Genomic DNA, 23,199 nt, shown 5'->3' with positions numbered 1-23,199 from the left:
TCGCCTCCCTAACCTAAGCGAAACATTGTTTTTAAAACGTACTTGGGCTATTGCAACCTCTGTGTTTTCTGTCATGTCAAAAATAATTCAAAACCCCTCTGTGACTCCGTTCACTAACTAAGTTTCTTACTAATAGACCATGTACACATAGCAAAAACACAAAGTTACAATTACCTACAAAACTATATTAGTTGTTAAAATATTACACAATTATACATCAATATTAAAAATTGATTCAGACCACCTAATTCAGGGCACAAATTTTGAATCTTCCACTTAAATACACTAGCATGGTTATATGAAAAGTGTGGAATCTTCTGTTTTTGCAAACATTTTGCCATAAAATGTATAGGGCAGTCTAATTTGATTCTATTTAGTTTAGTCCTAGATCAGTCCAAGATGGTGGCTGTATGCATGGGCTTCCAGGTTCAATATGAGTGTCTTCTTTGTCAGTGTTTCATGATACCTGGTAGGTTTCTACTTGTGGTATTACTAACAGTCTAGATTCCTTAAGGGACATGGTTTAGCATCAGGTGAGTTCTATTACCTGATGATTTCCCCTATGAATAAAGCATGAGATTTAGCGTTTATCTTTTTATATGAACCTGGGTTCTCGAGGGAGACAGACGTTTTTAAAACTGGTGACAAACAAATGGAATAACATTTTATAAACAGACTGTTAAGTTAACCGTTTTAAATCGACTCGCTGTTAGGATTATTTCTAACTATAGGTGGTTTTGAAAATCTCTTGATGTTAGTAGTGTGGAGTTAGAATTAGATAGCCCACCAACTCGAAAGAAAAAGATTACTCTGGACGCAAAAATCTAATTTAGGTACCATAGACTGTTTTTGTGTGTACTTTGCTATTTTGAAATACTTTAGTTGCAGATTTGTGTTGTCGCAGGCACTTTAGGATCAACTTTTTTACATGAGTGGTGGGGAATAAGAATTGTGGAAAGCCCACCAACACAATAGATTTAGATTATTAAGAGGGAAAAAAAGGTACAAGGCTCTGTGTGTTTTAAACGTAAGGAGTTGTACACAGGCATGCTCTATAAGCTCATAATTTTATATTTGATAGGTTGAAAGGTGTGCCCATGGATTTGAATTGTTACTTCAGAGAGGAGTTGTGCAGTTTGGTAATGAGTTTTTTCTGATCTGCGCTTGTAAGTAGGGTCTATAGGTAATGCAGCACAGGCTGTTCTTGGGGAAAGCAGGGGTATAACGCATTCATTGCTGCCCTTAGCCTAAAGTATACAAAACTCTGCATCGGAGTAAAATTCCGGTTCCCCATAAACTCTGCAAGTGTGAGAAAGGATCCCGCGGGGAAAGCGTCACCCATGTTCTCACTCCCGCCTCCTTAAATATAGTTAACACTCCTGCCTCCCTTGTGACTGATAGGGAGGGATGGTAAAGTAATGGCAGTTTTGTAATGTATAGTGGAGTCTTGTGTGCACGTGTGGCGAGTGCCTGCCATGCTCTATTTGTACTGTTTAGTGGACTGACAGACTTGAGGGTATCCGTTGACTGTGTATTCGGCAGTATAGCATTTAGGGGGTTAGGGTAGGCTTCATCATGGTCAACAGTGGTGTGAGCCATGTAGCATTGGGGGTGGTACCAGTAGTGAGCAAAGTGAGCATAGTCTCACAGGTAATATAGCTGGATATCTGGGGCGGCAAACCCTCCTTGTAGATAAGGGCGCATGAGTGTCTGCCAATATATTCTAGGCTATTTGCCCGCCCAGGCGAGAGACATCATGCAAGATTTTAGTGTCTTCAGGAACTCTTGTATTAGGGTGATGGGAATGTTCACAATCAAATATAGAAACTTGGGCAGCACAACCATCTTCATGATTCCCAGTCTGTCTGCCAGTGAAAGGGGGAGTCAAATCCATTGGGTTATCTGATCGTGCAGCTTCAATATGGCAGTGCAGTACTTTTGACATATTACAACCTCTGGGTCGCAGTGTATCCATAACCCCAGGTTTTTTAGGGGCTCAGTGCACCACTCTAGTGGATACTCTAGCGTGTGGAGCAACATGAAAGGGGTTAATTGAAACACAAGCGCTTTATTCGAGTTGATATGTAGTCCATAATACCATTCGTATTTGACATACTCCCTCACCGTCTGATCTAAATTTACCCTAGGTTCTCTAACATATACCACCATGTCCTCAGTGTAAAGTGATATAGCTAGGGGCCGTTGATAGAAGGACAGAGCTGCAGACGAGTGTTTTTGCCTAATAATTCAAGCAAGTGGTTCCAGTGACCGGGCGAGTAAGATCGGGGAAAGTGGGCAGCCCTGTCGCTTTCCCCTGTAGATTTACACGGGGTGGGAGATTATGGTTGTCTATGAAACGGGAAACCGGGGCCGTATACAGCAACCAAATCCAACACAAGAAGGCCAGCAGCATCCCCTTCCGGTCCAGCACAGTGAACATGTAAGGCCATTGTATAGAGTCAAACACCTTTGCAGTGTACAGAAAGATCACTGCAGCTGGCAACGAGGGATTCAGCTCATGAATGATGGCAAATAGGGTGTGGAGATTATGTGTGGTGGACCTAGAGGGAAAGAAGCCTACCTGATCCGGCAATACTAAGGATTGCCGCATCAGCTGTAGCCAGGATGCAAAACTTTTAACCAAAATGTTTACGTCTGTATTAATTGGTGACCGCGGATGGTGTGAGTCTACTTGTTTGGCCGATTTCCCCAGTTTCAATAGCATGATTAATAGCACCTCCCGGAGAGTGGGGTAAGGGACTGGCTGTCATACGCCTCCTGGTACATTTCAAGGAGGTGGGGTATTAGCAAGTATGAGAATGTCTTATTGAATTTGCATGGAATGCAGTTGCTTCCAGGCGATTTTCCATTAGGTAATGAGCGGATAGCATCACCAACCTCTTCCTCCGTTTTCGGTTGGAGCAGGAACCCCCTCTGTCGCGGTGAGAGCCAACTTAGGGCAAACAAAGCAAACACAAGGAGATGATGGACGGAGCGCGGAAACTTTTCAGATACTCACCCCCAGTCACAGATCTGGGTTGAAACCATCATCGTTCTTTAGCTCACTTCCCCACCCCAGTTCAGACACAGCTATATGCAATTCAGTCTTGACGCTGTGCCTCTTGGAAACACTCCAGCCCGAACTGTCAAGCCATGTCTTCCCTGGACCGGAAACGAGCATTCTGGGACCGGATTCGGGCTAACAGCCCTCATCAGCCAGGCTAGCTTGAATCCAGTGGCAAAGTGAGCAAGGGACCCACGTCTGGGAATACCCTGCCAACTTAGGGTGAACAAAGCAAACGCAAGGAGATGATGGATGGAGCGCTGAAACGTTTCAGGCACTCACCCCCAGTCACAGATCTGGGATGAATACATCATCGTTCTTTAGCTCACTTCGCCAGCGCAGTTCAGACACAACTATATGCAAATCAGTCTTAAGCCTGTGCCTCATGGGAACAGTCCAGCCTTGGATCGGCAGTGTTGGGACCATGCACATTGATTAGGGTCAATGTTATGCCACCACACAACACCTGCTATATGACATATCTCCCTTGATAATCCGTTTCAGAGTGCAATGTTGTGAAGAGGGTACTTCTACGGACCAGGATAAGGACCCCTCTAGAATCGGAGGAAGCCAGTGTGGTGAGGTGCGTTTCTTGTATAAATACAGTGTGCACCTGATGACGATCTAGATACGCAAAAACCTGCCTAACCTTTCTAGGGGTATTCAACCTGCACAAGTTCTGCGTGAGCAGGTTGAGGTTGCCATTTTTGGTACTCCTTTTTTTTTTTTTTTTTTTAATCACGTTATGCTATTGCCATGTATGTGGGGTTGTTGGGTAGAGAACTTAGCTATGTGGATGTTTATCAGGTAGCATGCAATCCGAGTCTCAGTAACAGACCAACAGTAACAAACACACCCCCTCTCACTTCAGCGATAGAAACATGCCTAAGCCATGCCCAATACAGTAAAAAAAAAAATTACAAAATACTCATTCAAAACATCGTTGTCCTAGAGGATCAAAACACATGGTATAATACATTTAGTTTCAGTGGGTTTTACCCTGAAGGGGGGCGCGAGAAGCTAGCTGCCCTCTGATGACCAGAGGGGACCGGGAGAAATTTAAATATCATTGGGCTGTACAGAAATTCAGGTTAAGGAGACCCACCATCTGCCACCCATGAGCATAATATGTAATTGTGTAAGGTTTCCCAACAAGGTGGGCCCTGTCTCTGGGCATCCAGCAGGGATCTCACCCAGCTGCATTGGGCGTTTACTACTGTATCTATTGACATCTATTAGTGCAAAGTACATTACAAAAGGCGAGTTCCCAAATTACAAATCATTACATCCCTGAATGGAACTTATCTGTGGAGGCATTCCGCTGGTACAGGTCAGTTCCATTATTCCCCAGCGTCAGCAGTGGCCTTGTCGTTTCACGGGGAGGTACTGTGAGGGCACCCACAGTCTTAATGAAGTCCATAGCTACTTTGGGGGAGGTAAGTATGGTGTGGTGGCCATCGTGATCCACTTTCAGACAAGCTGGGTACAGCATCGCATATTTGAGGCCCAGGAACTGAAGTTTCTTCTTCTCTGGGGCAAACTCTTGTCGCGCCGCCTGCACTGCATAGGTAAAATCGGGGCAAAAAGCTACTTTGTTTCCATCGTATTGTGTGACACCCTTTTCACATGAGAGGCATAGCACTGTGTCCCAATCTCTATAATTCAGGAGCTTGGCGATGGTCGGCGTCTGGGGAGAGTGGGAGGCGCGGGTCCGGGAGGCGGGCGCACCTGCAAGGAGCTATGAGCGCGTTCAACTGACCGCACCATCGCCAGCTCTTCACTTCCGAACACACCTCTCAGCATTTCTTCCACATAGTTTTCTAGGCGGCCTGTGTTTATGGGCTCCGGGACTCCCATTATACGCAGGTTAATGCGACGCAAGCGTACCTCCAGGTTCTAATGTTTGGCTTGGATGACGGCCAAGATCTTGCCCATGTTCAGTTGTTCCGGGTGAGCTCTTGTGTATCCTCTTCGGCTCCCAAAATGCGTTGCTCTGCCGTCTTGAGGCACACTTTGTGTTTATCTAGCTTGGAGGCCATATTATCCATAGGTATGTTTAAGGCGTCTATGATGCCGTCTGTTGACTGCAGGAACTGCTGCATGGCCAGTAGGGTGGCCTCCAGGGCTCATCCACCTAGGGCGGCAGCTCTTGTTCAGAGTGAGAGTGCACATTTTGTGTTGGCCTGGGGGCCTTATTCACCTGGAAGGTTAGGCAGGATTGCTGCCTGTCTGTTTTCCCCATTATATATTCTTGGTGGACTCTTCGCCCACAACTAGTAGTTCTTCCCCTTTCCTACCCCAGGGGGGGCAATCCTTCAGGTCTCCCATTCTTGACTTCCTGCCTTGTCCTGCCACGGTCCGTTCGCGCAGGGGGTAGGGGCCACCAATCCCACACTCAGCGGGGGCACCAGTGATGGCGGTATATATAGAAGCGCCCCCGCAAGATTCGCATCTTGTAACCGGCGCGCACCAGCCTCACCTGTCCTGTCTCGCTGCAGAGGCTCGTATCTGCGGCACCTAGCGGCCGTTTTGCCTGGCACCCGTGCGCGCCTGAAGCCCAGCCTGAGGGAGCTTTCTTCAATGCCGCAGCAGCGTCTGCTCCACTGTGCCAAGGCAGACGTGTGTCATCCGACCCACCTCTGATTCAATGTGGTGCCATCAGTTGCTCCCAGCACACACTGTCTGGGGCCCGACCAGCACTCCTAATTGACGTGGTGAGTTCCAAGGCAGCAGGTACACCCCAGACAGCGAGTCGTTTCGCCTCTGGTCGCCCTATTGATGGTAATGCCTATACCGCTGGTCTGCAGACCTATAAGAGCCACCCTATTTGCTTTGTTACACTGTTTCTGCCTCGGGGGCCTGCAGTCACCCTCCCTCTCCGCTACTAGCTTTGGTCGGCCACTGCCATGTTGGTTGAAGGGGTTTGACCCTCGCCACAGCGCTGTCTGTTGCTTGCACGTGCGCTCCACACCCTGATTTCACACACAGTCTCAGGAGCGGGTTAGTGGCGTGTGTACCCCTCGCTTGGGGTCTTGGATGGCTCATGTTTGGCCTGGGTTCAAGACCTGGCCAGCAGATCTGCACTAATGTGCGGCCATCTTGCCGATTGAAAAGTCTTTGACTTAAGTAATATTGGCCAGTTTGGATACAATATTTAGAATATAAAATTAATATCTTTGCAGCTTATTCAATATGAAGTGAGCCTACAAGAAGGGATAGCGAGCAAGATTGCTCCACTTAGTGTGTGTGTGTGTGTGTGTGTGTGTGTGTGTGTGTATATGTATATATATATATATATATATATATATATATATATATATATATATATATATATATATATATATATATATACACACTGCCTGCCAATAAATCAAGTACAACGTTATGTGAGGTGTTTTCATTAAGCGAGCAGCTTCATATGGAATATTTGGTGGCCTGCTCTGGCCACGAAAACAACCCCACAGCAAGAATTGCTGGTCCGCGTGCTCTGACCCCGGGGCACGGAACGGAACAACGTACCGGTTAGTGAGGCACGAGTCAAGCAGCAAGCTGGCCTTCCTTGCATCAGCGACCCAATGGGATTCAATTGCGGAAGTGAAGGCATAGCGGTATCTACGAAGGATTCAAAACAATTTGGACTTCAATAACCAGAATGCACAGCGAGCTCACCCCCAGTGGGATGGGGATTAACTATTGAAAAACACCTGAGAAACAATGCACGCTGTTGCCTGCCCCCAAATGCCAAGCAGATGATTAAGGAAAGCTGTTTCCGAAACCCGTATGGCGAGAAAGGCGCAAAACTACGTTGTGAGGACTCGTTCAAGTTTGCTGCTGCTGCCTGCCAATAAATCAATGTGAAGTACAACGTTGTGTGAGGTGTTTTCAATAACCCCTTGTATGCTGATGACGGCCCCCAGCCGTCATGCACTACGGTGCTCGTGTGCTGATGACGGCTGGGGGCCGTCATAAACCCGCTCACTCGTGATTCTGCCGCACAGGCGCAGAATCGCGGCCGCATGGAAGTGGTTAAGCGAACAGCTTCAATGGAATATTTGGTGGCCTGCTCTTGCCACGAAAACTACCCACTGCAAGAAACGCAGGTCCGTGCATAAAAATAATATAGATAAGTGTCAATTTCATATTCTATATTGTCTTTTTTAAGATTGTGTTCATTGATATGTGGCTATCCATTAAACCAAAAGAATGTGTACCCCATTAATAATAATAATAATAATAATCCACATTTGTAAAGCGCACAATCACCCGTAAGGGTCTCTAGGCGATGGGGGCCGTCGGGAATATTAAGCAAGCTATTGCCCAGAGTCACATGGTGCTGGGCTAATCTGCCGCCTGTGCCCGAACCATGATCCCTAGATTCCGGAGTCAGTCGCCCTAGCCGCGGCGCCACACCTCTTCCATTGAATGTAAATAGAGCCGGGTATGTTTCAAGGACCCTCAATAAGAATTTTCTAGAGTTGTAGGATGCCTGTTTTAATGCTGGTCGAGACGGGACTTTACTTGTCATGATACGAGCGCCCCCCACCAGAGCCACAGGGGTCACATTTCTAAACCCCTGGAGCCTAGACTCCGTTCAATGCGCTAACACGATTGAGAAATCCAGTTGGACTGCGACCTTACACAGTCCTGCTCAGTGGGTTGTGTAGAGAAGTGTTTTGGGTACAATCCGTCTCAATGGAGGAGTTCAGGGACACAGTGGAACGCCAGACCCTCTTTTGTCCATGAATGACACACTCAAATAGCTCTAAGAAACCGGGGATGCATTTTAAAATCGTTATTAATAAAACCAGTCTAGTGCATAAAATATGAACAGTAACCACGCAGAAAAAGAAAATAAACGCGGCACTGCGTGACATGGCCAGCGAAAATAATAAGAGCATTCCTAACCTATTTAACAAGTTCCTAGCATCCTAGTCGGTCGCTATTTCTAAATGCTATGCTAAATTTGAGCAGAAGCAGAAAATAGCACGCCTGTAAAACGAGTGTCTAACGATGGATGGCACAGCATACCTTCTTCTCTCGTTAATAAAAGAAATAGCTGTTTAGCTAATCTCTGTCCCAGCGCAGGCCTGGAAATGATAAGCGGTGCCAGGCTGAAGGCCAGTTCTCTGCACCACTTTCTGAAGGGGGCCCGACCGAGGTTGGCTATCTCTGCAAACTGGCATGATCCCAGGCTTGAAAGTCCTAGCAAAAAAGCCACACCAAATTCTAGTCAGATACCTGGGTTTTTCTATTATCTGATTACTGTTTTTTATTTCTATAAAATAAACTGTACTTGGAGACTCTAACGTCTCAACCAGGCAAATCAAATAAAGCGATACATGTGTAATCTCGAATTACATACAGATATTTGCCCCTATAATTAAACAATAGAAGCCTGTCAGCTTTCACTCTAAGCATCCATAATGGTATGGCAGCGACCATAATAACAAAAATGTGCTAACCTCGAATAGACCGAAAGCAAACATGTTTCCAAAACACACTTATTTGCTGAAAGCATTGATTAAGTATTTTGATCTTTAATTCAAGGACCTTGCAACTGAATTAGTAGTTCCAAGAGTTTGTGGCTGCGACAAAAAAGTTTCATTGTGCAAAGGACATGCCCATGTTTGGTGTTTTGTGTGAAATGTCGAACTCCTGATTTGATTAAAGGGTCTCTAACTACTTGTCGTCTTTTTTCTCTCTAGCTATTGGTCCAACTGGTTCATCCCTGCCATCGCAGTGCTGCTCTTAGGATTCATGTACCGCTATTATACTCTGGAGAGCAAATCGTCCTGAACCTGCCTTTCACACCCTCTCTCTCTGGAGCTGCAAATTGGCCAACAATTCAATGTCTGCAAAAGAGGATGGGAATCAGCTGGTTACTGTTTATTCACTGTGTCCAACACAACACACGCGCTCATTCTGTGCCCGACACTTGATAGATGGCACCAGTCGTGGCCAATGAGCAGATTGTGGTCAGTGAATATACTTCCCCTCAGTGGACACATACCCCTTTTTAATCTGTTCAACAGGACACTTTTCTTGCTACACATTCCTCAAGCTGTCATCCGTTATATGTAGAACTTTCTAGCCACTTCCCCCATGAATACTGTATCATGCTATTGTTCTTATAAATGTCGATCTCCAAAATGCTGCTTAATCTGTACGCTCACAGAGGTGTATCAAGATGCTTGCCACATACTTTTTGAGCTTCAAAATGTTTGGAAAGTGGCTAAAATTGTCATCGATTATCCCCCTTCCCTTTGACCTCCTTCCTGTGTACCAAGCAAAGGAAATGTACTTTCCACCTGTGTTAACAATGCCTTTTATTTTATAGACGTAATCAGTGAAAGCTGTCAAATATTAAACAAATGTCTGAATTATTGGAATATTCTTGCGGCTCTCTGTGTTGTGTGATTCTGTAAACAAGCCTTTTGCTGTTTTTCCCATTCCCGAACCAATGCTTAAGTTAAGCCCTTTTGGGTGTTAACCAGTAAACCATCAAAAGTCAGACTTCCAAAGACTATTGTGCATTTACTTGTGAAGACTGGTTTTCCTGCCATGCCTGGCAGGCACTTTCTGCCACCGAATAACGAACTCCATTTCCTATGTCCAAATTAGAACTAGATTCTGCCTGGCATCTATCCTATTGACACCCTTTTTCCTTGTAATGCAAGTTACTTATTTTCAACATTTTAAATTCTGAAGAATTTAGACTTGAAATTGAATGGCTTTCCAATATCTGGGCATTGATCGTTCTAAATTACTCCTTCAAAAAGTTAACAGAAGTATTGACTGCAGTTGGCCTGCCATGTTGTTAGCTCACCCATTAACATTAAAATAGTGCATTTTGGTTCTTTTTATCCCTCCAACAGTTGTCTGTTTCAGTTGTTTCTGAAGGATTAAATAATGCAAGTGTAGTGTCTGTGTGAAGAGTTTGAAATGAGCGCATTTGTGTATCGGGAGCCAATGGAGCTTCCTGAGGAGGGTGTGAGTTTAGTGTAGAAGTTTGAGAATGTCTGACTGCCGAATTCTGGATAGTTTGTAGTCTTCTGATGAATTGCTAGTTCATTCCGGCATTGAGGGCATTCTCCTAGTCCAACTTGCTGGTGATTTATAGCATGGCAGTTTTCCTAGTGTTACTTGGGAGCCATTTGAAGATCTTCCTCCGCATCTTCAGGATATGGAAGCAGAATGCAATGACTGCATTGACTTGTTCTCTCATGTCCAGTTTGCGGTCTGATTCTGAGGTTCCAGGCATGGGTTCTGGGTGTGGGTCAGAGTGTGGCCAGCCACTAGTTGGAGTCCAATAGTGAGGTGTTCTTGCCAAATATCAACACTTCTATCTTGTCTGTGTTGAGCTTGAGACAGCTGGCTTTCATCCAGTTAGCGACTTTGGTCATGCAAGCGGTGAACTTCTTTCTTTTATTGGGGGTTTTGTCCAAGAGGGAGAGTTTGAGTTGTCGTCTGTGTAGGAGAGGATTTTAATGTCATATGCACTGATTTTGGCCAGGGGAATCAAGTATGCATTGAAGAGGGTTGCTCTGGGTGATGAACCTTGAGGCACTCCACAGATGAGATGGTCCGTGAGGCATCAGTTGATTAGTTTCTCTAAGATCTTGGCCAGGTATGGTAGGAGGTAGATGGGTCTGTAGTTGGAAAGTGTGGGTCCACAATGGATCTTGAGCAACGGTGTGACAAAGGCATGTTCCTAGGTGTCCAGTAATGTGGCTAAGTCAATTGAGGTGCTGAGGATGGGTGTTCATCAGTGTCGACTTCGCTGCTGAGGTGGAGTGTCTCCCCTCTGCTTTCAGCAGTACAAAAAAGGAAAAATAAAATCATGATAACGCGATGTTATAACTTTATTTTTCCCGGCTGAGGCAGTTTTGTGGGCAGAGATAGGCTTCTTCTAGATTGGAAAGGGGGGGGGGGGAGTGGTTGTGGGCACTTTTTACGTGTGCATGTGGTTTGGACTGCCGTCTTGGGCCAGCCAAGCGCAGTTTGCATGTTCTTCGCCGGTTGTATTGTACAGCCTGGGTGGAGAATATGCACAGGCTCATAGTCCCAGTCTGAGCGCCAAACCACGATGACCAGACCAATCGCGACGCTGCTGTCATATGCTGGTGACAGAAGTGTTGTGATTGGCTTAGGGGAGCCTGTGTGTTTCCTGCTCCGTTCCGGGACTTGTCGGAAGAGAAGCAGAGGAGAGATGCAGCCGGCCGAAGAGATGTGTGAATTTCTTTTTTCCTACGCCACCACACCTCCCGCAATCCATGCCAGCCACCACTGGTGTTTGTTATTTGCTGATTGGTAGGAGTGCTTTGTTGAAGGCATGGTTGGCAAGGATCAGATCGGGAGGTTTAGACAGTGGTGGCGGCGGGTCACACGGTCCAGTTTAATTCTTCGGACGTGAAGGGAAGTTAAGTTGTAATGGTAACTGGGTCCGGTTGAGGGTCGATCTGATTTTGTTACAGAAGTATTGGAAGAGGTTGTTGCAAAGGTCTTGCAGGAGGTGAGGAGGAGGTGTTGCTGGAAGGAGCAGTAGGCACAGTAAAATCTAGAACTATGGTGAAGATTTTCTTGCTGCTGTTTGTACAGGCATCAATGCGGTCTGCAAGATATTAACTTTTGGTATTTCAAATTTATTAGTGGTATCATCTTAGGGCGGTTTGAAGATGTCTTTATCCGTGGTTGTCTTGACTTGTTCTTTATTTGTGCTCCTGGCTGTTCATCTGTGTTACAGCTTGCCTTTGGTCGGGCTCCTGCCATTGAGTTGCACTTGAAGGTAGCCGTACAGTGATCCAGCTGGTGAGGTTCTTGATTTACCCTCTATTAGGAGCTTTCTGGCGGATCTTGAGGCTCTACAGCTCTCGCAGATGATTACTTTCCCCACACATAGAGGTGGTCATACTCTTGACCCGTTCTTCACAAATCTAGAAGGATTCAGAGTTCTTGGTTCCTCCCAGTTGGTCTGGACAGACCACATGCTGGTGAAAACGGCATGCTCTTTGTCTGACTCTCCTTTTCTATCTCAGGACAGACTTGTTCTTAAACGACACTGGAACAAATTAAGACTGGAGGATTTTTACCATCTGCTCGAGGAGGTTCCTTTAGGTCCGTTCACCGAGGTCGATTGTGGATACGACTCCTTCTGTGAGTGGCTATCTGGTGCCCTTGATTCTCTGATTCCTATGTGTTGGTCCAAGTGTCATCGGAAGGAGCCGAGTCCTTGGTATGACACTTCATTGGCATCTCTTAAGAGGGCCTGTAGACAGGCCGAAAGATTATGGAGGAAGTCGTATGACCCAGATCTGAAGATATGTTATCTGGCCTCGGTCAAGATCTACCACAGGGCAGTGTGTCAAACTTGCGTTTCCTTTTATGCTCAACAGTTTCAGAATTCTGCCAATCCATCGAAACTTATTTTTAAAGTATTAAAGGACCTGATGGCGAAGAGAGCAACTGCAGTGGAAATATGCTCGGACTCACATTGTGAGGGTTTGGCCTCTTTCTTCCATGAAAAAGTGCAAGCCATCTATCGCACTTTTCCAACGGGTTCCCTGATGCTAGAGCAGGCTGGTCGCACCTTAGGTGAGGGGGAATGTTTTTCTATCTTACCCCCCTTATCTTTGGAGGTGTTTGACTCTCTCAGCGCCAAAATCAAGTCTGGATCTCCGGCAGACCCGCTGAAACCAGCCCAACTCAAGACCCTGGCGCCGGTTTGCCGCACCCCGGTGCTGTCCTTGATCAACCTGTCCCTCTCTTCTGGAGTGGTTCCCGTCAGATGGAAGCAGGCAGTAGTCACGCCAATTCTGAAGAAGGCGACCCTTGACCCCCTTAAACCTGAAAGCTACCGCCCTATCTCCCTTGGGCCACGAAAATAGCGGAGGCCCATGTGAATGCCACTCTTACAGACCATCTTGGTAGGCTTAACATTCTCGACCCTACCCAGAACGGGTTCCGTGCGGGTCACAGCATGGGACGGCCCTTCTCTCGATGGTCGAGCATCTGCGTTCCGTGCTGGATTCCGGTCGGACGGCGGCACTATTGTTATTAGATCTCAGTGCCGCCTTCGACACAGTCTCGCACAGGATTCTGATTCGGCGTTTTGAGGAGGTGGGCGTTTCTGGCTTCGCCTTGCACTGGTTTCGATCCTTCCTTACGGATAGGTCATTCCAGGTGGGGATCCCGCCCGGTAAGTCGTCATCCTACCCGTTAGACCAGGGAGTCCCACAGGGGTCATCACTGAGTCCCACCCTTTTCAATCTGTATGTGAGACCGTTGGCTGCAGTCGTCAAGCGGTGGGGCCTGACCATGGTCTCTTACGCAGATGACACGCAGCTGGCGGTCACACTGAGTGGGGACTCAGACCTGGAGGCTCCCAGGTTCTGTGATGGTCTGCGGGAAGTGGCTAACTGGATGAATTCCAACTGTCTCCAGTTAAACACCAAGAAGACGGAGATTATGGTGGTTGGTAAACAGGTTGCTTTGTGGGGTGACAAATGGTGGCCTTCGGAGTTGGGTGTGACTCCCCTCCCAGCGGCAGAGATAAAAAACCTGGGGGTGTGGCTTGATCCTTCTCTGAGTTTCATCTGTCATACCAAGAAGGTGGCAGCTTCTTGCTATGGCATCATCAGAGGACTTCGACCCATCCTCAGATTCTTTGATGCACCCACAAGACAGCTGGTGGTCCAAGCATCAGTGCTGTCCAGGCTGGACTATGCCAGCTCCCTACTGGCGGGGGTTAACCAGTCAGAATTTCTGCGGCTCCAGCGGGGTCAAAACGCTGCGGCCCGACTGGTGACAGGTCTGCCTAGGCGGTGCTCGGTGTCCAATGCCCTGCGCTCTCTCCACTGTCTCCCTGTGCAGCAGAGGAGTAGATTCAAGGTTCTCTGCCTTGCATTTAAAATCCTCAAGGGTACTTCCCCCACAAATCTTGGAGAAACTGCTGATCCCCTATGTCCCCTCTCGCACTCTTAGATCGCTAGGCCAGAACTTAGCAGTGGTCCCGCGTTTTAAGTTGAGCAGAATTGGTGGCTGCTCCTTTCGGGTCCTGGCAGCGAGCTGGTGGAATTCTCTTCCTCCACAAATCCGGGCCATCGATGAGCTCCTTCAGTTTAGACGGGCTATCAAGACCTTTTTATTTGTTTAGCTCATCTGTTGTGTCTCTTCTCCTTTCTGCCTGCTTTTAATGCTGTGTTGTGTTTACCTTCTCAAAGCGCCAGGACGCCCCTTTGCTGGGGCAGCTGTGCGCGGTACATACAAATAAAAATAACATAACATAACATGACTTTCGGGAAGTTGCTGGTGGGCTCAGTTTGGTGCTTGAAGAGGGCAGAAACCCACTCGCCTCGAACAGGTGCTGGAGGATCCAGTGATGGTGTGGGATGAATATGCTGAAAATGAGCAGGGTGTGGTCTACCCATTTCATAGTTTCTGGCTTGTCGACTGTGATGTATCTAATTGAGTAGAAAATAAGGTCAAATAGGTGGCTGGCAGTGTTGGGTGGGTTCATTATCGTGCTGGGTGATACTGAGGTTTTCTAGAAGGGCTATGTAGTTTTGATTCAGTGCAGTTTTATAGGTGACAGTTAAGGTCACCAATGAGTTTGAAGTTGTTGGCGTTGATGATGAGGCATGCAACAAAGTCTGTGATGTTGGTGAAATTAGTACAGGGACCTGGTGGTCTGATATGAGGGTTCCACCTAGGGATAAGTTGACTGTAAACATTAACTGTTCCATGTAGCTGGTGTGGGTGGCTGTGTAGGTGATGCAGCTGATGGTATCTTTGAATATATGATGGTGACGGCAAAGATGGATGCAGTAATGTCCGGAACAGAGGTTGGGTATAGCCTTGTTACTGTGAGAGCTGATCTGGAGCATGGTTGTGCAGTAGTTACCATGTCTCCGAGGTGCGTTTGTATTTATTTATTTATTTATTCTAAGTTTTGTATAGCACTAGCTGGACCCAAGGGTATCCGAGCACTTCACATCAGGTACAATAATGTGCCTTGGCGGCGACGGCAGAATCAACATCTGGTCAACTTAAGAGCATTGCAAATAACATTACCATACAGATCATGTGGTCCCCAGGAGGGTTGCGGCTGCGGGGTATGAAACAGAGGAGATCTTTTGCTGATTGCGAGAGGGGAGTCCAAGTCGTACGAGGTATGGAAGAAGCCAGGTGGTTAAAATTCTGAGGCAGCTGATCTTTTGTTCCCAACATGGATGTGGAGCGTTGTTGCACTTTCTCCAGCATGTCCTATGTTCTTCCCGTTAAGATCAGATGCACTCAAGGAAGAGGGGCTTGAGTAGAGTCTTGAATTTCGGGAAATAGGAGGATATTCTAATGTGGGGGGGATGAAGTTCCAAATCTTGGGTGCATTTCCCGCAAAGGATTTACTTGTAGTTTTGCGTTTCCGAGATTTGAATGGAATGAGAAGGAACGTGTTGGAGCTTTTGAGATTCCTGGACTGGCCGGCCCTTTTGAGTTTCGCGGCCAGGTATTCTGGTTTGCCTGTGTGAAGGGCTTTGTGCGTAAGACATGCTGTTCGGAAGTTGGCTCGTTGTTCAATTGGGAGCCATTTCAGTTCCTTGAGGGCGGGAGAAATTTGATTGAATTTCTTGGTTCCTGTGACCATTCTAGCTGCGGCATTGAGGGTGGTTTTCAAGGGGCCTAGGTGCGATTTGTCTGATCTGGTCAGGGCTGCGATTCCATAGTCCATTCTGGAGAGCACCAGTGCTTTAGTGGCCTGTTGAAGGTCTTTTGGAGGAAGAAAGGGTTTTATTTTGTAGAGAAGTTTCAGATGGAGGAACGCGCTTTTGGCGGAACAAGAGATGTTTTTTCATGTCTAGTTTAGGGTCTAGGGTGATACCTAGGGACTTTACCGAGTCTGTTGGTGTGAGGGTGCCATTGAGGGCATCGACGGCTTTGAGCCATTCTTCGATTTGGGGGGTTTCGTCTCTGTTGGAGATGAGTAGAACTTCAGTTTTCTTTTGATTAAGCTTCAGGTGGTTCTTTGAGAGCCATTTTTGAACCTCTCTGAGCGTGCCATTAAGTTTGAGCATGTCGTCCATGGAGGTGGTTTCCAGATAAAGCTGCGTGTCACCTGCGTAGAGGTGGAAGGGGATGTTTAAATTCCTGAGTAGTGTGGTGAGGGGTTCCATGTAGCTATTGAAGTGTTGGGGAGAGATTACTGACCCTTGTGGGACTTCTCTGATGACGGGTAGTGGGTCAGATTCAAAGTTTTTAATTTTTATTCTCTGCGAGCGATTGTGTAGAAAGGAGAGAGAACCAGTTTAGTACTGTCATTTCAATGCATGCTCTTTCTTGAAGAACTTTGAGGAGCAATGTGTGTTGTGTTGTGTGGGTGGTGTCTGGTTTGTGTGAGCAGGTGACTGGTTTATGTGAGTGAGCAAGTGGGTTGCTGTTGGTGTCGGAGTGGTGGGTATGGGAGACTGTATGGAAACTTGGAGGAGGTGCAGGTGAATGCACCTTCTGTGTTGTATAGTGCGGTGTAGCAGCTTGCACAGAGCAGCGTCCGGGGTTAAGAGCACAGAGAAGTGCAACAAGGTAGCAGAGGGTAAAGGAAGGACCAGGTTTCCTGGCACTTAAAGCAGTCAAAGCATATACAGGGTTTGCCTTTGGCGCACTTTTGGCGTGCCAGCGGTACATCCACTTCATGCGCCCACACTGCGTCTGCTGTTATGTAGAGCCTGGGAGGGGGAGGAGCATAAAGAGCTATCGGCAGTGTGCAGCTGGCTGATGGGAATTGAAGTGTCTTGCTTGGCTTCTTTTTTTAAAGAACTTTTTGGCTGGCAACCTGTGATGTACCTTTGTGTGCAGAGGAATGATGGTAAATGCATATATGTCACTTGCTGTTTCGACGGAGGATGGTAAAGTAAATTCTCCACTGCTTCGAAACAGTTATTAACTAGCAGAGAGCAGCTCAAGTAGCTGGACACACCCTCAGTTTTCTTTTTGCCTCCTCCAAAACGGTTCATTCCATGTCAGCTTATCGGGTGTGTAGGTCAGACCACATTACAATTATTTATTCCTATCTCTCCTTATCATCTTTCTTAATATAGTTCAGAGAAAGCATCTAGGAATTGGAAAAAGATGTCTTCTGCAACATTCCTCCTCCTCCATCCAATCTAAACAATGCCAGCAACCTCTGTTCTAATTTCAGCACTTGCATTTAATCTACTTTAGATTCCATTTATCTTGTTACCAATATGCTTTAAAAAAAACATAAGCCTACAGCTACTTCTTGGGTCTTGAAATTGCTCCAATTGCTAAAACAAGCATTTGAAAAACCAATAGGTCTCGACTGTGTGAGAGCTACTGGCTTTACCAATGTCCTTTATCCATGTTGTACAACAGCGTGGCTGCTGTTAAACATGGATAAAAGTTAGTGTTGTGGTGTAGAGCAGAGTAGAGTAGAGTGGGGTGGAGTGATGTAGGATTGTGTAGAGTAGCATGCCATAGAGTAGTGTGGTGTAGAGTAGTACAGTTGTGGGTGTAAGTAACTAAAGTGGTAATAGAGATGACCGATAAGGTAAAAGCAACATGAATAAAAAGTTGTGTGTCTATGTTAAAAGTGGGAAAGCACATTGCACATTCAGGAATAATACACAGTTCTATTAAAAAAAAATTGCAAAACGACGAGAAAGAACATACATGTACATGGTCCATGCTCCAGGGAGGAGCTAACATAAGAAAGGAAGGGAAGCCTATGGCAACTAAGTAATCGAAGCCCACTGAATTGTAAATCATATGTTTTGCAGGGCAGCCATGCCTTGTGTAGGTGAAACCTAATGACTTACTTGGAAAGCAGAAAGAAATTGGTGCCAAGGATATGATCCTGTTAAACGAACTAATCTTCCAGCAACAAAGAAATTCATTACATAGTGTCGGAACTAACCGATTCTTCCGGTTCCCAATTTCCAGCACTTTCTCCGCCTCCTCATATTTTTTTAAGGCTGTTGGCTACTCTCTCAATAAGATCTCATTAATCTCTGACCTAACAGAGAAACATTCTACACTGGCTCTCCTTTTCTCTACCACAGTCCAAATGTAACTAGCTTTCTTTACCTTCTTCCATGGAACCTATGACGGATCTAATTTACTATGAATTCAGAACTCTGTGGGACACTGTTCGCATTATGTTTTTACATAAGATTGGTCCCTCTCTTCTTAACTCTATTCGGAACACTTCTCATTTGTCAGGTGCTTTTACCCCAGTATTGAAACTTTCATAGATACCCATGCTTTGTATCATTCCCCGTCGTTGGAATGGGAGCCTCTGTAAATAAAGAAATAATATAATCATAGAAACAAAAGAGAAAATAGGCCTAGGCCTCATCTCATTTTGTATCAGATCACCCTCTTTGTGTAAAAGAGCCCAAACTTTCCGCAAGGACCAATCAGAACAACCTCACCCCTTGGAACCTTCCTGAGAGAGCTCAGAGCCTCACATTTTTCTACCTCACGTTGTGCTAGGGAGTCTCCACTGAGCTCTGCTCAGTTTTCAATTCAACTTATTTCTTCACTTTTTTCATCTACAAAGGAACTATGTCTGACAAGGAGAAGAAGGCTTTATTCAGGTCCTGTGCGTCTTGTGGAAAAAAGAGACTTTTTGTGGAAGATAAGCATGAAAGCTGTATTTATTGCTTATATCCGGACCACAAGGCCACAGACTGCAAAATTTGTAGAACCTTTTCTACAAAAACATTGCGAGACAGGGAGGGCCGGTTATTGACCTGGCTACAAAAGATGAAGACTCGGAAGGAGGTGCTCTCGTCGGATGAGGAAGATTCTACATCTATGTCTTCCTCCAGGAGATCCAAGAAGAGGGGTAGGTCTTCTCCCTCTACTTCAGCCGAGCCCCCTGTCAAGGCCCCTCATAAGATCTCTTACAGGTCTGAGAGGGCTAGTCCCATTAAATCTCCTCATGGAAGTGAAAAGGAGAGGCTGGGACAGGCTGCTGGATTGGAGACAGCCACAAAGGACAAAAAGGAGGTTTCTATCACTTCTCCTCCGTCCAAGAAGGAAAAGACTGTCGAAAAGCACTCTGCAGTCCATCCAGGGACCATACCTGAGAGAAAACGGCGTCCGTCTACGACTAAAACAACTGGTACTTCGACGACGATTCCTTCTCTTAAAGCTTCTACTGATTCATTGACTCCGTCGACGGGACCATCGACGATGGAGGGGTCGACGACTCCGTTGGCGTTTAAGGTGCCTGTTTGTTCGTCGACGATAACGACTTCCTCGTCGTCGATGATGGTGTCCGTGAAGGTTCTGTCGACGGCCTCGTCGATGATGACGAAGACAACGTCGACGACGACTATGATGGTAATGACGACGAGCTCGACTACGAAACCGTCGACGATTCTGCCGTCTATGACAATAAAGACTCCGTCGACAAGGTCCAGTGTGCTGTCGACGATTCCATCGACGACAAAAGCATTTTCGACGACGACACTGTCGACGGGTCAAAAATTGCAGTTTCTGATACAGAAGCTGAAAATTACACCGGAAATGGCGTCTCCAAGACGTGTTACGCCTCTTCCACCATCAATGCTTCTGGATGATGAGTCGGATGAGGAGGAGGAGGATGGAGGCCATTATGGGGATGCCTACAGTCCCTCAGATTTGAATGTGAAACTTCAAGAGACTGACACGGAAGAGTACTATGAGCATGCATATGAACATCAGGTGCATCACTATGTTCCTCAGGAGCAGCGTCCTCCAGGTTTGGGACAGGACATAGTGGCCATGCCGGCCTCTCTAGTCTCGGATCTACAAATGATGCTGCAAGATTACAGATCCAGGTTTCCATCGCAACCTACAGTGCAGCCTGAACGACCTTCAACTCCGGTGCTGATTCAGGCACAACCAGTTGTCATACCACCTCCTACACAGGTGGTACCTCAGACACCACCAGGGGTCATGCCAGCGATGCTATTACGGACAATGGACCCTGAACCAACCAATGCCGTTCTGCAGGATACATCTTCCGATGAGGAGGTACAGGTGGATCCTTTGTCTGATCCGTTACAGGACCTAGACTTGGATACAGGTGACAGTGGATTACAAGATCCGGACGCCACTGTGCGGGACACATCCGTGTCACCACCAGCAGATATTGGCAGATATTGGGGGGTTCCATAACCTCATGGAGAGAGCATCAAGGAGGTTTGGAATGACAAGGGAGCAGCCTGACTGTTTCCTGTATGATTTGAAGGAGCAGTACAAAAAATCAGTCCGATCCATTCCCATAATTGAACATGTGTGGGATAAGGGGATCAAGATCATGCAGAATCTGGCCACTGTCATCCCTGTTCTTCCCCGGCTGGAGAAGAAATATAGGGCTCCGGATGGCAGTCCGGCGTGTCTTCTTGGGCAGCCTAAGCCTGATTCTGTGATCTCGCAGGCCGCGCAAAGCAAATCCAAAAACCCATTGACGCCTCTGACTACGCCTCAGGACAAGGATGGTAGGCGCTTCGATAACGTGGGGATGAGGTTTTCTTCCATGGCCAGCCTGCTTGTTCTAGCAGCAAATGCTTTAGCCACTCTAGCCAGATACGATCGCCAGATGTGGTGTGACTTGCAGCCGTTTGTGGAACAACTGTGGACTCAACAAAGGAAGAAGCCAGGAGAGTTCTGCTGGAGGGAAAAAAAATCATCCTCCAAAGTAATTGATTGTGCTATGGACATAGCTTCTACGGCTTTCCGTGCCTTGGCAGGGTCGGCGGTGTTGCGCCGTCAGGGCTGGTTGCGAGCCACCTGGTTCCGTCAGGAGGTCCAAAATAAGATCCTGGACCTCCCATTTGATGGTGAGATGCTTTTTGGTAAGCATGTTGATGATGCCCTGCAAAGTATAAAAAAAAAAGACACTGACACAGCGAAGTTCTTGGGATCGTTGAACTATCGAAAGGTCCCATTTAGAGGAGCACGGGGCAGAGGTTTCTCTTCTTATAGACGCAACAACCAGCAGAGGTATTCATCGCAATCTTCGCAGTCTTATAAGACTCAATATTCGAACCAACGCCAGGGCTAATCGGGGTCTTTCTCTCGCCAATCCCAGGCGACTATTTGGAGTTTCTGGATTTGGAAGATGCGTACTTCCACGTACCGATACACCCAGCTCACAGACCATATTTGCGCTTCACAGTTGGCAAGAGCCATTTCCAATTCAAGGTGCTTCCGTTTGGCCATCGGTCTGCACCACGGATATTCACAAAGGTGTTAGCGCCAGTGGCGGCCTTTCTCAGAAAGCAATCCCTGGAAGTTTTCCCCTACTTGGACTACTGGCTAGTCAAAGCTCCATCTTTCAAGGAAACTTTCAGTCACCTGGGCCTTCAGCTCAACAAGAACAAGTCAGTTCTGCAACCCTCCAGGTCCACAAAATTCCTTAGGGTCATTTTAGACACAAAACGATGCACAACTCGTCCGTCAGACGAGCGTCAACAGAAATTGATCGTCTCGGCGCGCCAGGTGCAGAAAAAGAAATGCCTTTCAGTCCGACTCTACAAGTCCCTGCTCGGGTCGATGTCATCCTGCATACCATTAATACCGCATTGCAGGCTGCGAATGCGTCCTCTACAGGAGGAGCTAGACCAACAATGGTGCCAAGCAGAGGGCTCTTTCAACGACAAGGTGTTGGTAACGCCAGAAATGAGAGAGGCATGCGAGTGGTGGCTGGTGAAAGACAACATAGCAGAAGGGCTGACATTCAGGATTCCTCCATCTCCTATGATCATGACCACGGATGCCTCCTTGGAAGGCTGGGGAGCAGTGCTCCAAGAGCTTCAAGTCCGCGAACACTGGAGTCCAGAGCAACGCCAGTGCCATATAAACTTTTTGGAGCCGACGGCCATTCGGTTAGCTTTGCAGGCTTTCCTTCCCAAAGTTCAGAATCAAACTTAATTCAGACACTCTGTCCATCACCACCCCCTTTTCTGAATCGTTTTGTCCACCATAAGCGTGGAAGGGTATACTCAGATGTGAGTCCCTTGCTCACTGCACCATCAGGATTCAAGCAAGCCGGGCCGAAGACGGCTGTAATGCCAGAAACCGGTCTCCGGAAGCTTGTTTCCTTCCCAGTATAAGAATTGGCTTGGTAGTTTGGTCTGCCCTGTTCCCATGATGCACTGGGCCAGGGACAGACTAATTTGCATGTAGCCAGGTTCTGAGCTGGGATGGTGCAGTGAGCTAAAAAACGGTGATGGATCAAGCCCTGATCTTTGGACTGGGTAAGAGTGGTCTTCTTAATTCAGACACTCTGTCCATCACCACCCCCTTTTCTGGAACAAAATAAGATGAGGCCTAGGCCTATTTTCTCTTTTGTTTCTATGATTATATTATTTCTTTATTTACCGAGGCTCCCATTCCGACTACGGGGAATGATACAAAGCATGGGAATCTATGAAAGTTACCAATACTGGGGAACCAAAGTTACAGGTAAGTAACTTGTGTTCTTCTGGTCTACCATGCTTAAAGAAGAGGTGATTGTACCCCTAATCAGAAAACAAAGTTGCAAACCTTCACCCCTTTCTAACTGTAGACCTGTCCCACTTGTATGGTCAGTTGCAAAGCTTTTTGAACATCACTTGACAGAACAATTATGCTCTTCTCCTGAAGCCATCAACCCTCTTCATGGTGTTTAAGCCTGATTCTACCTGAGCCATAGTACCTGGCCTGGTAGTGGGAAGAAGGTTTTTTTTTTCTTTCTATGAACAAAGATGGTGGTTGTGCCAGTGCTCACATATTGTTTGGTCTGTCCCCAGCATTTGATACACTCAACCACTGCATCTTAATTACTACAGACTGGACTAGGCAGTCAGGCTCAAACCTGGTTCTCTTCTTTTCTCTAACGCCGCACTCAGTGTAGATGTAGGCACTCTTTTATCCAATTAAATGTGGTGTTCCCAGGGTTCCACCCTATTGCCTTATTTGTCTAGCCTTTATGTAAATCGCTTCCTCACTCATCCCTTATGTTTTCCATCTGTATGCCTAAACAGACAATATCCTATTGTTTTGTCTCCGTGGCCAGGCCACTGCCGATTTCACTATGTGACGTTTGTTCAAGATCGGGAACTAGATGGGAAGCAAGGAATTTATTCTCAAAA

General features: G+C 46.7%; 1 protein-coding gene across 1 annotated transcript in view; it reads left to right on the top strand.

The window, feature by feature from the left end:
- Nucleotides 1-9,453, top strand: part of CYB5B (cytochrome b5 type B) — a 149,465-nt gene extending 140,012 nt beyond the window's left edge. The window contains exon 5 of the mRNA XM_086945761.1: nt 8,770-9,453. Within this exon, the coding sequence (XP_086801887.1) occupies nt 8,770-8,860 (91 nt within the window). The 3' untranslated portion in view covers nt 8,861-9,453. The remainder of the gene's footprint in view (nt 1-8,769) is intronic.
- The last annotated feature ends 13,746 nt before the right edge of the window (nt 9,454-23,199 follow it).

This window comes from Lissotriton vulgaris, chromosome 12 (genome assembly GCF_964263255.1).
Source record: "Lissotriton vulgaris chromosome 12, aLisVul1.2, whole genome shotgun sequence".
Taxonomy (NCBI): Eukaryota; Metazoa; Chordata; class Amphibia; order Caudata; family Salamandridae; genus Lissotriton; species Lissotriton vulgaris.
This window is presented reverse-complemented; position numbering and strand designations above follow the sequence as displayed.